This window comes from Magallana gigas, chromosome 10 (assembly GCF_963853765.1).
Source record: "Magallana gigas chromosome 10, xbMagGiga1.1, whole genome shotgun sequence".
NCBI classification, from domain to species: domain Eukaryota; kingdom Metazoa; phylum Mollusca; class Bivalvia; order Ostreida; family Ostreidae; genus Magallana; species Magallana gigas.
In genome coordinates this window covers 1,844,499-1,859,634 of record NC_088862.1, presented here as the reverse complement: position 1 = coordinate 1,859,634, position 15,136 = coordinate 1,844,499, and the positions used below count along the sequence as shown (strand labels likewise).

Here is a 15,136-nt window from a genome sequence, read left to right as displayed (position 1 = left end):
AGCACATTCACTTGGTATCAATATTCAGCACTGTTTTCATAAAAATAAGCAGTTTTTAAATTAATTGATCATATTTTTGACGGTCATTAAAATCTGAGTTGCCTTCACCTACCTGCGTGATGGTTGAAGAATTTCTGCTACTTTTACTGACTTTCATCAACTTTCAATAAGCGACTTAATGCCCTTTTTCTCACCGAGAGTTAGTTCTCTGTCCGTTCTACCCATCCTTGTTGTTTACATTGACGACGTAAAAGTGGCAGAAGTTAGGACTACTTCCGGTTTACAAAGGATAAATATAGCCTAAGGCGGCTCGTTGGTGATAAAAATAACGAAGATCGTAATTGTTAAATAAAATTTTATTGATGATAAACATTGATTAATATTTTATCGGCGACCACCTTGGAAAAAAATAACATACTTTTGGCACGTGAGTGTTTGTTAGTGGCCAATTAAATTCCTTCATTGTGAAATTGGGTCAACAAACAAAATGATAACCCAATAGACATATCATTGTTCATTTTCTTGATGAGAAGTGGATGATGAAGTCGTCTGTGTCGGTCGCCATCTTCTATACTATAGTTGCGTTATTTAGAGGTGATTTTAGCCATTTTTAGACTGTATTGTTTTCCTTAAGAAGAAGAGTTTTATTTAAGATATAGGATAATACCAAATTTAAAAAGCAAAATATGTAGATCTTTTTTTAACTAAATAATAGTCTATAGCGAGCGCAGCTTGCCAGCGCGCAGCGCCGGCGAGCGAAGCGAGCTCTAAGAACCAGTGTGCGCTGGAAAAAGAACGAGCTAAACCTATAGTTCATCAAACAAAATTTTTTGTCTACGTCCCATAATACTCTCTAATGTTTTCATCCGTGGTGCTATGCCAAAAATGGCCGACTTTCAACTCGTAATTTACGGTGTCTTAAGGTATGAAGACACGTTTAGAGTACCGCGTATGCTTTGGCAAGACTTTAGAGATTTGTTACGTGCTTCCATACCTTCGTATTGAGTCGAGATACGTAAACAAAGACAAACAGAGTCATGGATGACTTCACAGTGCTCTCACGTTATATTTCCCGCGATAAATTTAGAGGTGGATCAAACATCTGTAATGCGTGTACTGGCTATTTCAGTATAGACTGCGATACCTGCCTCATTGACATATGATTTGTTTTTACTTTTTTTTAATATAGAGGTTATATAAATATATACTAACAAGAGCCATACTTTACTGTCATATCGATCCATTTTAAGTTAATTGTGCATGCATGTACAGTAGGCAGGTAGGTATATGAGTATATGATTCGGGAAGAAATCATAAACAATAGTACATTTTGAACTTAATAAAAAGGAATAAAGAGAAAAAATAAACAGTTAAAAAAATCATGTAGATACTGCATAAAGTCAAACCATTAAATTTAAAAGTGGGAAATTACACACCTACAAACAGGGACCGGGCTCTCTCTCTCTCTCTCTCTCTCTCTCTCTCTCTCTCTCTCTCTCTCGAGGGGTAGGGGTAGGGGATTGCGCTGTATGTATCATAACCATTATAATTAGTACCTTTGGCATACTTTTTGCAGAGCAATACTCTCTCAAAAATTCTTTGACGTTCGTTGATACCTAAATAACATTAGGTTGACAAAGATGCAAGGTATGTGTAATTCTTGCTGCGCTCGCCAGAACGGTAGCACCGTAAAAAATATTAGCTAAATAAATCATAACGTAATCTTTAAACTATGGTCAGTCACAAGATTCTGCATTCTGCATATTTGGACAATTTTTAATGAAAATACACAATTATACCTGTGAAAGAAGTACGATTGAATTCGAAGGAAGGGAAAATTTTAAAGATAAATTCATGCTAACCTTATTATTTTTCCCTCTTAAAAATTCACAGGAACGAAAACAGATTTCCTACGGAAATTAATATTGGGGAATGTTTACATATTTTCTCCATTCGGAAGTCACTCTGATTACATCGCACAATTTTTCAACGTTATCATCCGGGTATCTTTATCTCTTAAGCTATGGTAAATCCCCGTAGGCCTTTTATTTTTAGCCGTGTATTGAAGCATTAAAAGCTAGAGGGGGCGTTTTAAATGGGAAATCTTGGGATTTTTTCATTCTATAGAATGAACATTGTCTGAAACAAGAGGTATTAATAAATATAGAATTGTTTAAAAAATATGCGTCAAAAATATTTTGGGACAGACAATAGATCTGATGGTTGACTATTCACACACTTCACTTTAACAGACTATAAATAGAGTTGTGTGTGATATTTCTGTTTGATATCGGTGCTCAGGTGAGCTGTGTAGCCCATGTGCTTTTTGTTGTTTTTGTTTTGAAGTGAACGGTATAATTTACTGATACACAATACCTACTAGTATACGCCTATTTAGATTATAAATGTTCATTGATAACTTGAATAAGCTTTGATACGTTGACAGTCGAGAATTAATTTACAATAAAGATCACGACTATAACAATGTGTATCCGTTGACTAATTTTAGAGTCTAAAAGTCGGAGTAGGTAAAACGTGTGCCCATTGTGATTGCAAATCTGAACTAATTTAAAAAGAATTATCTTCCGAAATCTCCCATAAGCGATATCATCACACTGGCAATGTAAGTCTTTCCCTTCCGGAAAACTGAGTTAGTCATTCAGTGGTCAAAAAATATAAACACGTCTTTTGAACCTCATTTTTGATGTAACATTGCTAAAATGGTTGTGAAACCATCGAATGAGACGGAAAAAGACACAAAATGAAAGTAGACATATCCATTTATTTCAGATTTAATCACCATACATTGCCTTTTAAACTTTGCAGTGAAGAGCTCAACCCACTAGAAATACATATACATGTAATCATCAAAGAGGGAACAATTTTTGACAAAATCTTGATACATTCCAACTTAAAGTGGTCATGACCGCTGCTTCCTTAACGGTTTGTAAAGTATATTGTAATGTAGTGTACATTAGTATGTTTCAATTTGTGTCTTTATGGTTAAGTTAGGACGTTATCTATTATCTTGTAACATCCACAGTTTCTGTACCACGACAACATTTAAAAAGTTTCCTGTGAAATCTTCTATAGTACATCCAACATTCTTCTCTGAATCGTTCGTCCATGAAACTATAAACAATTGGATTTGTCACATTACTTATAAAGTACAAACGCAGAAAGATATAAACAGAGGCCCCAAGTTCCAGAGCTATAGCATTAAACATCTCAGTGTCAAGCGCCTTAATGACAGAGAACACGGTGTTGGGTAAATACCCGAGGTAAGACACGCTCGTGGCGACTAGAAACATCAGCGTGATTCTTCTCGAACGGCTGATTTTGGTTTTTCTCTTTTGAACTTGTGATCCAGAATTATTTCCAGAGTTGTTTTTATTCACCCTTAAATGGTCATTGTTGATACTTGACGGATCCTCTTCAATTTCAATCTTATCGAGAGAGGCCACGGATCCGTTGGTCAGTTTGGCCGTTGAACAATGAGCATTGAGAGATATTGATGACAAAGCGTTGAGTTTATTCCTGCGAAGCTGAGCCTTTTTCCGAAACTGCATCTGTCTGTATAAAACCTTTCCAACAAAAATGTATACAATAATACACATGACAAACACACAGGTAGAGAACAGCAGTAAAGCGCCGCTGTATATTTTGAAGTAAGATTTGTATTTAGTCAGACTCGTGCAGTCTGATCCCACAATACCCGGATGAAATGTCTCTGACACATTGGCGCCGTAAATCACAATGGCCGGCACCGCCAGAATTGAACTGATGAGCAACGTAACGATACATGAAATCCTCGCTTGTTTGACCGTCATTTGACTACTTGTCGGCTGACAAGCCTTTCGGAACCTCTCCAAGGCTATTAGTCCCAGCAGAAACCCAGAGGAAACGCTGGCTGCGTGATTAAGAAATCTAAATACTTTGCACGTCCAAGAGGCGGTAAATGTATACCTATATCTTATGTCGTACATCTCAAACGGAATGCTGACCGTGCATGAAAAGAAATCAACGGCCGCCAGCCATAAGATGAAGATGCGATGGTTTGACGGGTTGTAGCGCTGATAATACACAACAAGAACATGGAGGTTCCCAAAGGTTCCGACCACTCCAAGAATAAGCAGGTAGATGAAGATAGGCAAGTATTCTGCTATAAACTCTGAATACTCCAACTCCTCTAGATGTAGAGATTGAAGCGAGGTGTTGTTTGACGGATCCATTGCTCCTACAAAACAGTCAAGACTTTATACGTTATTGCCTCATAAAGATTCCCATTTTACTATTTCTTTAGTTGGTATAAACATGTTTGTTTTGAATGGCACTTTGTCCGGTAATTTATAAGATGGTTTTCTGAACTCTACTAGAATGTCAAATAGGCATGGACACTGCGATAGGTGTTTGTTTGTTAATCACATCTGAAGCATATTTATAAGCTGCTAAATACACTTCTGGAATGTCACACAAATTCACCCCATTACAATTTACACTTATGCCAATGACTGTTAAACTACCGGTAAAACGCCACACCACTTAGATAAGTTAACACTCAACAGCTGTCCAAAGCTTCTATTTCCGTCATCTTTTGTTTATTTTCTTGTTAAATACTTAAAAACATTCTTATGAGCAAAGAATATTAAATTTTTTTTAGTAAAAATTCTAAATAATTTTGTAAATGACATGTCCTTTTAAATATCAGAAAGTTGCAAAAATGTTATATTGATTTAAATTTCACAATTTTGTGATTCTTTGTCAATTAGAAAGTTTTCAGAACATAAATTTTGAAATAGCATACCGTTATTTTCAAGTCGACAGCAGTCCAAAATTTCCATATACTTTGTTTAAGAGTGTGCGATGATCGTAACCATTGCTAAACTGTATAAATCTCCTGACGAAGAAATATACAGAAATATAGCAAAATACCAAAATTTAAAAGATAAATTACATAAAGTTTTTCTTTCCTTAACATTAATTTATTGCTAAACAAATCATATGTTAAATTTTAGGTAGATCTGATGGTTAATTTGTTGGCCACCCAGCCTCCTTAATTATTCAACCGTGTCCTGGAGTCTGACGCGACAAATAGAACATTGTAACAGAACATTATTTCTGGACGTTTTATTCCAGATAATCAAAATATTGCACAACAAGTGACGGACACAAGATCCTGGGACAGACGCTAAGTAAAGAACAATAAACGTATTTATATGGATACACGTGCATGCATGAACAATAGACACACAGTAGTAAGAGGTTTATGTCTATGCTTTTTGGGTGTAGTCGTTAAAGATAAGGCGATGCAAAAAATAGATCATTTAACGTTTTATAGCCTATGTATAATATTTAATAACATAGCACATCCAAATATATGTTTATAGCGAGCGCAGCTCGCCGGCGCGCAGCGCCGGCGAGCGAAGCGAGCTCTAAGAACCAGTGTGCGCGGGAAAAAGAACGAGCTAAACCTACAGTTCATCAAACAAAATTTTTTGTCTACGTCCCATAATGTTCTCTAATGTTTTCACCCGTGGTGCTATGCCAAAAGTGGCTGACTTTTAACTCGTAATTTACAGTGACTTAAAGTTTGAAGACACGTTTTGAGTACCGCATATGCTTTGGCGAGACTCAAAAGATTTGTTGCATGCTTCCATACCTCCGTATTGAGTCGAGAAACGTAAACAAAGACGAACAAAGTCATGGATGACGTCACAGTGCACTCGCGCTATATTTCCCGCGATAAATTTAGAGGTGGATCAATTATCCTGTAATGCGTGTACTAGCTATTTCAGTATAGACTGCGATACCTGCCTCAGAGGCGGATCAAGCAATTTGGAAAAGGGGGGGGGGGTTCAATTTGATGAAAATCAATATGTGCAAAATTCATCATTTGTCTATAAACAAGGACTTTTTGAACGTTTTCCGTGCGTATACAACTGTATTTAATAAACATTTGACTGCCGTCATGAGAAAAGGGCCCTTATCTTTTGACGTCACAATGCTCAGAAAACGACGTCAAAGTAGCGGCATTGTAAACGCAGTTTTTCTATTCGCTCTTTCTATTTTTGTCTGCGTCTGTGTTGTGCTTTTTGAATAACTAGAGTCTGGTCTTGTTTTAGTACGGCGATTAATATTTTTTCAATCAAATATTACATGTTGATTTAAAAAATAAACATTAAATAAATGAAATATACATATGTAACGTCAATATCTAAACACTTCGAACGCGTGGTATTGCACACACGTTGATGCTAGCTGTAATATCATAAAAATGCTGCTTTTGCATCAGCTATAAAACTTAAACACCACATTTTCCATTTTAGTGTGTGATGAAAATATATATCCTCTAATATTGGGACATCACTTTTTTTAAATAAATCATCGTTGGAAACCAAAGGCCCGTCTAGCATACGCTGACTTATTGCGTATGATTGAATGCGACTAATCGTTGATTTACGATGATGATTTATAAAGTATTCTGAGTAAAATTGTAGAACTTTAGTTTGCATTAGCAATACATGTATGATTTTTTAAAGTGAAAACAAAAACTACATTGCATACTCGTTGTTGATAAGAGGGATTGAAGGCCGAGACATGCCGAGTCAATGCAGAGCAGTATTTTTCAAATCAACAGTTATCTGCGCAGTAATTACATGTACAGTGAAACAAGAGAGTCTCTCTTACTTGTCGGAGATTAACGGCGACAGCCGAGCGTTTGGTTGAACGATTGGATCTATAAATTTTCCAGAAATATTTATATCACTGATACATAGTTTAATTGAATTTATTTTATCTTTAAATATTACTTTACATGATTCATATGGGGTTTTATCAAAATTCTTGTGTCGAGAAAGTCCGAAAATTCATATTATAAAAATGTGCGTAATTCAAATACAGATTAGAAACTACCTGTACTTGTCATGCAAAATAACATATCATTGATTTTAAAATATAAAAAAAAACCATCGATAAAATCAACTCCCGTTATTTCTTGGTACTTTGATTTTAATATAGTTCAGCTCACGGGAGACGAATCTACATCACTTCTTAAAAAGTCAGAAGGAACACGAGAGAAGGGCTATGTCTCAATTATTATACATTTTTATGTAAAGTGCCTTTAATAAAACAACATAAAATTATATCTGTCTGTACGAATGAAAAACTTGTGTATTATTTGAACGCAACATATTCTTGTGCAACTTAACAACCCAAATTCACGTCATGTGTGTACTTTTTGAGCTATTTTCCGTAAAATTATAAAAAATCAATTATAACATGCCAAAAAAACTCACCACATTTTCATGGATTTCTAGCATTTTTATATGATTATTAATATTCATCTTAAATCAGTAACGTACATGATTCAAAATTCCTTATACTAAACAGGTTTGTACATGTAAATGCGGTCATTATACTATACCATACTTTTGATATCAAGTCGATAAAATTGCCGTTTTATAAATAAAGAATTCACGTTTATCTATAAATATAATTAAAACACTAGATGTGCGACACTTACAATTGATAACATGCATGGACGTACAATTCACCTTCATAGATGATGGTTTCTCGTCTTTCCTTTTTTAAACAAATTTCGATGATACTGCAGTCAATGTGATTTCGACCTATCGATAAACTGAATGGTTAGAACTGGACCGAGGAGATTTCAGTTTTTTCAGTTTTTTACAGCTGTGAATTACAATTTTCGTTAGAAATAGAGGGAATCATACTAAGTGGATGTAACTTTAAATCTAGAAATATAAGATGCCATTTTTGTTAAAATCGTATTTCCAAATTTTTGTTGTGGGAACTTCAGTGAGATAGTCAAAGCCGATTTTTTTCACCGGTAATTTCATAAGAAATAAGTATTGATAACGTATGAAAGAGAAGAGAAATCGGGAAAATAATTCAACACCATATAACTTCCGAGTGTCAAAAACAGCTATTGATTTTAAACTTGCGTAGAACTGTAAAGATACTTAAAAAGTAATATCAGTAAAATGCGATAAAAATTCCGTGCAAAAGGTTGATCAAAAAGAATAAATGTTTCTCTTTTTAAAAAGAAACTCGTGTATGACACAAAATTGAGGAAACCTAGGCATCGAATTTAACAATCTTTATCTTTGTTATATGTTATCTAATTTGTCTCTCTGCAGCTTAAATTACTTTGATGCATTCAAAGGTTTGGGAGAAGTTGATATTTGTTTTCTTTAAATATCCTTCATCTGTCTATATATCTTATTTTCGGGGGTTTGGGGGGGGGGGGGGTGGTGGTGGTTGCATTTGGATTTATCGGAAGTGTATCTGGATTAGTTGCATAGCTTTAACTATATCTGGATATTAAAAATGTTTTGCTCTCTTTTGTTAAAATTGTAAGAAATGTAGAAATTGTATAAAATTATAATTTTTTTCTACTTCAAACAATTAAAAACGATGTGGAAGGAAGAATAAAATAAAAAAATAATTGCAAAACAAAATTTGACGTTCGTGACGTCGTGACGTTTTCGACCACCTACGTCAAAGTCGTGTTAACAAGTCTTACTAAAATAGTCATAAAATGCTTAAAACACACAAGATCTTGGATATCTTTGTATATTTGTATTCAGAAAGAGTTGTCTCATCGGAATTGATAAAAAAGTAAGTTTGTGAAGTTTTGACCTCAAGGGCCCTTTTCTCGTGACGGCAGTCATTTATCTCATCACTATCTATTTCACATCTATATCAACATTAGAGTGCACTGCATTATTGAGTGTTTTGCCTTTTTGGTTTAGGTAAGGAAGATTTGCATTATATCTAGCCTTAAGAAACCCAAGTTTCCAGCAATGATAAATTCAGTGCCTCTATGCTTGATAGAAAAGAAACACTAAGAAACAAAACACAACTCAGACTAATTATGACAAACTATTAATAAATGGATATTTTGGTAAATTTTTTTATGTCTTTGATGTTTTTAAATTCTGAACTATTTATCGATTTTGATTTCTATTAATTGCCTTCTTAAATAAAGGTCTAAATGACATGATATGACAAAAGAATGGGGATAATTTATCTGAAAAGATGGTACGTGTGTAATACAATGGTAAAAGCAATTGTCGTCCCAGGGAACTTGATGTGACCTCTGTAATGGGTGCGCTTCATCATCCGGACTGGTACAGACGCGAGCATTTTTAAAAAAAAAATTGAAAAGTTGTGCATTTTCATAATGGTTTACATATAAACCATTTACAAGGTATGTTTGTAACAGAATTTCCGATTCTTGGAAACAAAACAAAAAAGGCTTTATTTTGTGTTTAAAAGTGGGTATGAAGGTAGCTAGCATTCCAGAAAAATAGCATAACCCGCATAAGCGAATCATGTAGTTTTCTTTGTATTTTTCGTATGAAACGAAGTAAAACTCATCTATTATAATTATTTAGGTTAATTAACTAAACAATACATTTGAAAGCGGCTTTTTAAAGTAAAACGAATGCGTGTACTCGTATTTGAACCGTTAAGTCGTTTTACTCGATGGCTCGTCAGTTCAAAACTGTACGAACTATATTCGATTAAAAAAAAAAAAGAAATAGAGTAGAAAATACATTGTAAATGTTTTTATAAATCTATAATACTGCTTAATTTTATGTATTTTTTCTTTAATTTTCCATATGTTTACTCAGTGTAGTAAACACCGGATGCTTAAGGGGAGTACAATGTACTTTATTTCGATAAAAAATCGATAGGGTTTTTTTTTAATATAAGAACAAAATTATGGGACGTAGTACGAAATTATTTAAATAAGCAATTTTAAAAGCATTTATTTGAGATAATTACAGTATTTCTATTATAAATGGGAAAAATTGTCTTTAAATAGGCATTAAACGTTTTCAAAAAATTCATATGTCCCAGAGAAAGGGGGGGGGGGGTTCCAACCCCCGGAACCCCCCTCTGGATCCGCCAATGTGCCTCATTGACATATGATTTGTTTTTTTTTTTTTTTTAATATAGAGATTTTATGTATATAAATTAGCAAGAGCCATACTTTACTGTCACATCGATCCATTTTTAAGCTAATTGTGTATGCATGAGTAGGGAGGAAATAAACAATAGGACATTTTGAACTAAATAAAAAGGAATAAAATGAAAAAATAAACAGTTAAAAAAATTATGTAGATATTGCATATAGTCAGAACATTAAATTTAAAAGTGGAAAATTACACACCGGTCTCTCTCTCTCTCTCTCTCTCTCTCTCTCTCTCTCTCTCTCTCTCTCTCTCTCTCTCTCTTGGAAGGGGGTTGCGCTGTATGTATCATAACCATAAAAATTAGTACCTTAGGCATACTTATTGTAGAGCAATGTAAACTTGATCTGTAGATTGACATTTTGAAGCTATTCAGCAAATTTCATATTATTACTCAAATGCATAAAGAAAAAAAGTGTGGAAAACTGAAGTGGGACAGACGGACGGACGGACGGACAGACAAACGGACTGACGGACGCAGAGGAAAGCTTTAGTCCCCTCCGATGAAAACCGGCAGGGGACTAATAACGACTGGTTCAAAATTCTCGTTAAAAAATATTTTTTTTTCTGACAAATAATTAGACAAATATGTTTTCAACTTACCAAGACCACAGAGAATTGATCAAGTTTGAATAAAACGTTTATATAAAAACAACAACTGTTGACCGAGTATCTCTCTTCCCTTTAGGAAATGCAAACAACGGCGTGGATATACATTCCTACTGAAATACTCAGGCCCGACTTGAAAACTATAATCATCCACTTGTGTTGTCTATAGTCACTGTTTAAGAATTTTACACTGACGATGTTGCCGCGTGCCCTACTTTTTCCGGATCTCCTTCGGGATGTCCGAGGCCTCTCGTTACGAGCAGCCATTGTAATAACATCCACACAGCGTCACGTAGGGACAGGATTTACACACAGACAGAGAGACATGCATGCTTCTGTTATGTGTACATTGTGATATGGTGTAGATGAGTATGTAGGTTATTATTATCCCAGCATAATAATAATTGCGAGGGTGGATATGTAAATGTTTCCCAGATTCATGGAAAAAGACATTCATTAGTCGCCGCTGTTTCCCCATACAAACCGACTTGACTTTACAAGTATAATAAATAATACATGTATACAATACAATGTACAAACCGACTTGACTTTACAAGTTTAAAACATGTATATCCTTGAACTTGTTCTTTCGAATCACCATTCAAATATGAACAAACTTGCTACTAATCCAACAATGCACTCACTGTAGATACATTTTAGAAGTCTAAAAGTTGTTATAAATATTAGCTTGTGAATCCATATTAAAAATCAAGTCTAAATTGATAAATTTTAAACTTCTAATGTAATATGTATTCCACGATGATTCAAAATGTTCTAATTGTTATTACTGGAATAGTTACATCTTGTTCACTAATATTCTATAACTCACATAACTTCTAATCTACCTCTTACTTTTACTCTAATAGTTCCATTCTAATACCCCCACCCCCCCCCACCCCCCCCCCCCCAAAAAAAAAATAAAAAATAAATAAATATAATAGCGAGTTAATTTTCTCTTAATTACGAGAAAATATCGCGTTATTACGAACCAATTATCTCGTAATTACGAGAAAAGATCTCGTTATTACGAACTAATTATCTTGTTTTACGTGAAAAGATCTCGTAATAACTAGAAAGGATAAATTTAAAATTGCGCGTTTCGTTGCTCTATTCTCTTTATGCAAAGTGTATTAACTACTGCAATGTTTTATTATACACTTACTAAGCATAGTCATCGTTTAAAAGCCTATACAAAATTTGATATGATATCGATTTGATTGATTACTAATATTGAACTATTTATTAATAAGAAGGATGGATGTAATTTGTTTTCAAACTCCAAAATGTTAATATACAAAATCAATTGTTTTCAATATACATATAGGTTGTGTATGAACATATAACCACAATTCGGTTAAATCATGTATATCCATGACTGGAACTGTATAGTCATTTATTTCATCTGTAAAAGAATTGGGTTTTTACGACTAGGACTACCTGGTATTTACTTCGGAGTGGGATTATAATATTTAAGATGAAAAGTAGAATTACATGAAGTTCTTTCCACTTATTCATATAAGATAAAATGCCAAATCCGATCATTTTATGTAAAAAAAAAAACTTATGAAAAATGGCCGTTGTTATTAAAATCAAAGTACTGAAAGTAATGATCGATAGACCAAGACATCCTTTCGGAGGATATTAAACTAATGAAAATTTACATGATTTTTTTTATTTAAGGAAAAACAGCGCGTAAACCGCTTATAATGTTGGAATATTCGCGAAGCGGTTTAGTATTATGGCAATTTAAGGCCGCGAGGATATTTGTCAGGTTGACATCAGAGTTAGGTAGATAATATAAAAATAATTAGTGTTGTTCTCTTATTTAACCTCATAAGGCTTGTTATATTACTACTTAAAGGTGTTTGTTCTTTACAAAAAAGGAAGGAGGAAATTATTTTGCATCACAAAACAACATGGGAAACTGTACATGTTATTAAATGCATACAATTCGAACTTGAAAAATACAATGCAAACTATTTATGTACACATTTCTTTTCTTGTGTATATTTAGTTTAAGTCGATATTTTTTCCTGTGTATAGTGATTTGCAAACCCAAGGTAGAAAACGCCATATCCTAGAGGTTTCCACACCTGTTCAAGACAAAAGATAACCTCTAAATTGCAAACTACTTTGTCTAACTGTACAACACCCCCCCCCCCCTCTCCTTTTCTATCTCACTGAACAGCTGCTGAAGGGATTTCTTGATCAATGAGTATCGTCGATCTAGATATTCTCTTATTATGATCGTTATGAGAGAGAGAGAGAGAGAGAGAGAGAGAGAGAGAGAGAGAGAGAGAGAGAGAGAGAGAGCGTTTTAGGCGTAATTTTACGTACATTCATTTGAAATATACTAATATCATATATTCATAAAATTAGTATCGACAAAAGAATATAGTACATTGTGATTCAATCCAGCATGCAATTTCAGTCCGAGTCCACGTGTTACCCCTGTTAATCAAATCAACGCGCGAGGTGCACCACGTGTTCCTTTTAAGATAGGGGAAAAAGTGACGTTCTAATAGTTTTCATTTCAAGTAAGGAGAACAGAAGTATGCCTATCAATAAAGTATTCTACACTGTTTGTGATGTTTGATTTCAAGTAAAGAGAAAGGAAGCATGCCTATCAATGAAGTATTCTACACTGTTTGTGATGTTTTGATTTCTAGCAAAGAGAAAAAAAAAGTATGTCTAACAATGAAGTACATGTATTCTACACTGTTTGGGATGTTTGATTTCTAGCAAAGAGAAAAAAAGTATGTCTAACAATGAAGTACATGTATTCTACACTGTTTGGGATGTTTGATTTCTAGCAAAGAGAAAAAAAGTATGTATAACAATGAAGTACATGTATTCTACTCTGTTTGTGATGTTTGATTTCAAATAAAGAGAAAGGAAGCATACTTAACAATGACGTATTATACACTGTTTGTGATGTTTGATTTAAAGATTGATACACTGTGTTTGTGAAGTTTAATTGATTGATAATTAATTGATAATATGCGAACGATATACGACAGAGACAAAGAAGCACACCATGTTTACTCATCGAACCTCATAATTATTCATTATTTCGTCCACCGCTAGATGGTGCTTAAGGAATCCTCATTATTTGACGTCACGGGGAAGACAATCACAATATACGGATGATGTAACAGCCTCCGTCTAATAAAAACTAAACAAAATTGAATTAACGTTTCTTGAAAAAAAAAAGACTGATAGGGTTAACCAGTCGAATTGGAGGTCTTTTCAGAAACGCACGTTTTTATATAAATCTTTTTTCGTAATAACGAGATCTTTTCTTGTAATTTCGAGATTTTTTCTCGTAAAAACGAGATATTAACTCGTTATAACGATATCTTTTCTCGTATTTAGGAGATAAAATATTTTTTATTGGCCTTATTCGTCTTTCGTACAGGTAGGTGTACAGATGCCAATATTTACAAAGTTTCCGAAGAACAGGTGGATTTTGCAGGGATGGGGCTTTTGTTGAGGTCAATTTCTTAATCCCGAAATCGATTTTCCAGTTCTTTGCATATACTGTTGGATCTGTGTCTTTCTATCAATGTGCTCTAGGTTCATTTGAGCCCATTCAATCTGATTAAATTCAGATCCTCGATCTGCTCCTTGTGTAGTAACAAAACACCAAGGAACGTGTCGAGGATCCGATTTTAATCGGATTGTGAGCCAATTATTTGTTTTTTAAAAACCCATAATTAATGGTAATTGAAAGTTAATAGAGGGAAAATTGTTGTATGTACATGTATGCGTCTTATCCGACCATATAAAAAATATATATGGACCCGATCTTTTATGCTTAATACCGGCGATTGGGAGAACACTGTCTTTTATTCAGATGCTATGAGCATTGTACCTTCATGTAGACCAATTCCAATCGGAATGATATGAGGTTACTTTTAAAAGTATTTTTATCAGTAGTTAGCAAAAGAGTCCAAAATCTAGAATATAAATCAAAATAAATTAAAAAATTGTAACTGTCAATAATTTAGCTTCCGTTTAACACAGATTGTAGTGAATGTACACGTTTTAGGATTTTTAAGAAGGATCTTACTGTCCACCAAAGTTTAAAAATGATAATAGGTTTTTATAGAACATGTGTAACATTGAAACATGATTGATAATGCAGCGCATCAGCGGTGTTTTTAAATGCACGACGCGCAGGTAGGGTAGTTTGTGCATTTAGAACACGGAACAAAAATGTTTTTTCAGTTTAAATTTAATAGTTAAATACATATTTCAGTTTGAAAATATGTATTTTGAACTGTAACTGAAAGAAGTATTAAAAAAAAACCAAAAATATTCATCCACCCAGAATTTAATGATTTTGTTTACATATTGTTTAATAATTTTTAAAGAATAACCGGATTGGGAAAGGGGCGAATACAACTGTATTTTATATCCGCCATCTTCTAAAGTCAAGGATATCTGATCAGCCCTGTTTCACAGAGCGGGGAAGACTTGGGAAGATAAATATCCGTCTATAAAGTCTTCAGATAGCTAATAGA

The 15,136-nt window shown here is 33.9% G+C and overlaps 1 protein-coding gene across 2 annotated transcripts; it reads right to left on the bottom strand.

Moving 5' to 3' along the window:
• Positions 1-2,762: 2,762 nt before the first annotated feature.
• Positions 2,763-10,883, bottom strand: LOC105322451 (cholecystokinin receptor). 2 transcript variants are annotated; one of them, XM_034453915.2, is made up of 3 exons: positions 10,605-10,883; positions 4,805-4,897; positions 2,763-4,237 (listed from the first exon to the last, which is right to left on the bottom strand). In XM_034453915.2, the coding sequence occupies exons 2-3, from the start codon at positions 4,839-4,841 to the stop codon at positions 3,024-3,026; spliced, it is 1,251 nt and encodes a 416-aa protein (XP_034309806.2). In that variant the 5' UTR covers positions 4,842-4,897; positions 10,605-10,883; the 3' UTR covers positions 2,763-3,023. The 2 variants fall into 2 exon arrangements, with proteins under 2 accessions (XP_034309806.2, XP_034309807.2); XM_034453916.2 differs by lacking the exon at positions 4,805-4,897 and having other exon boundaries at positions 2,764-4,237; positions 10,605-10,881.
• Positions 10,884-15,136: the final 4,253 nt, after the last annotated feature.

Coding starts and splice junctions, on each gene's coding strand:
- LOC105322451 (XM_034453915.2), bottom strand. CDS start 4,841: ATGGAAATTTTGGACTGCTGTCGACTTGAAAATAACG. Junction 4,238..4,804: donor CTGTCGACTTGAAAATAACG/GTATGCTATTTC, acceptor ACTGTTTTGTAG/GAGCAATGGATCCGTCAAAC.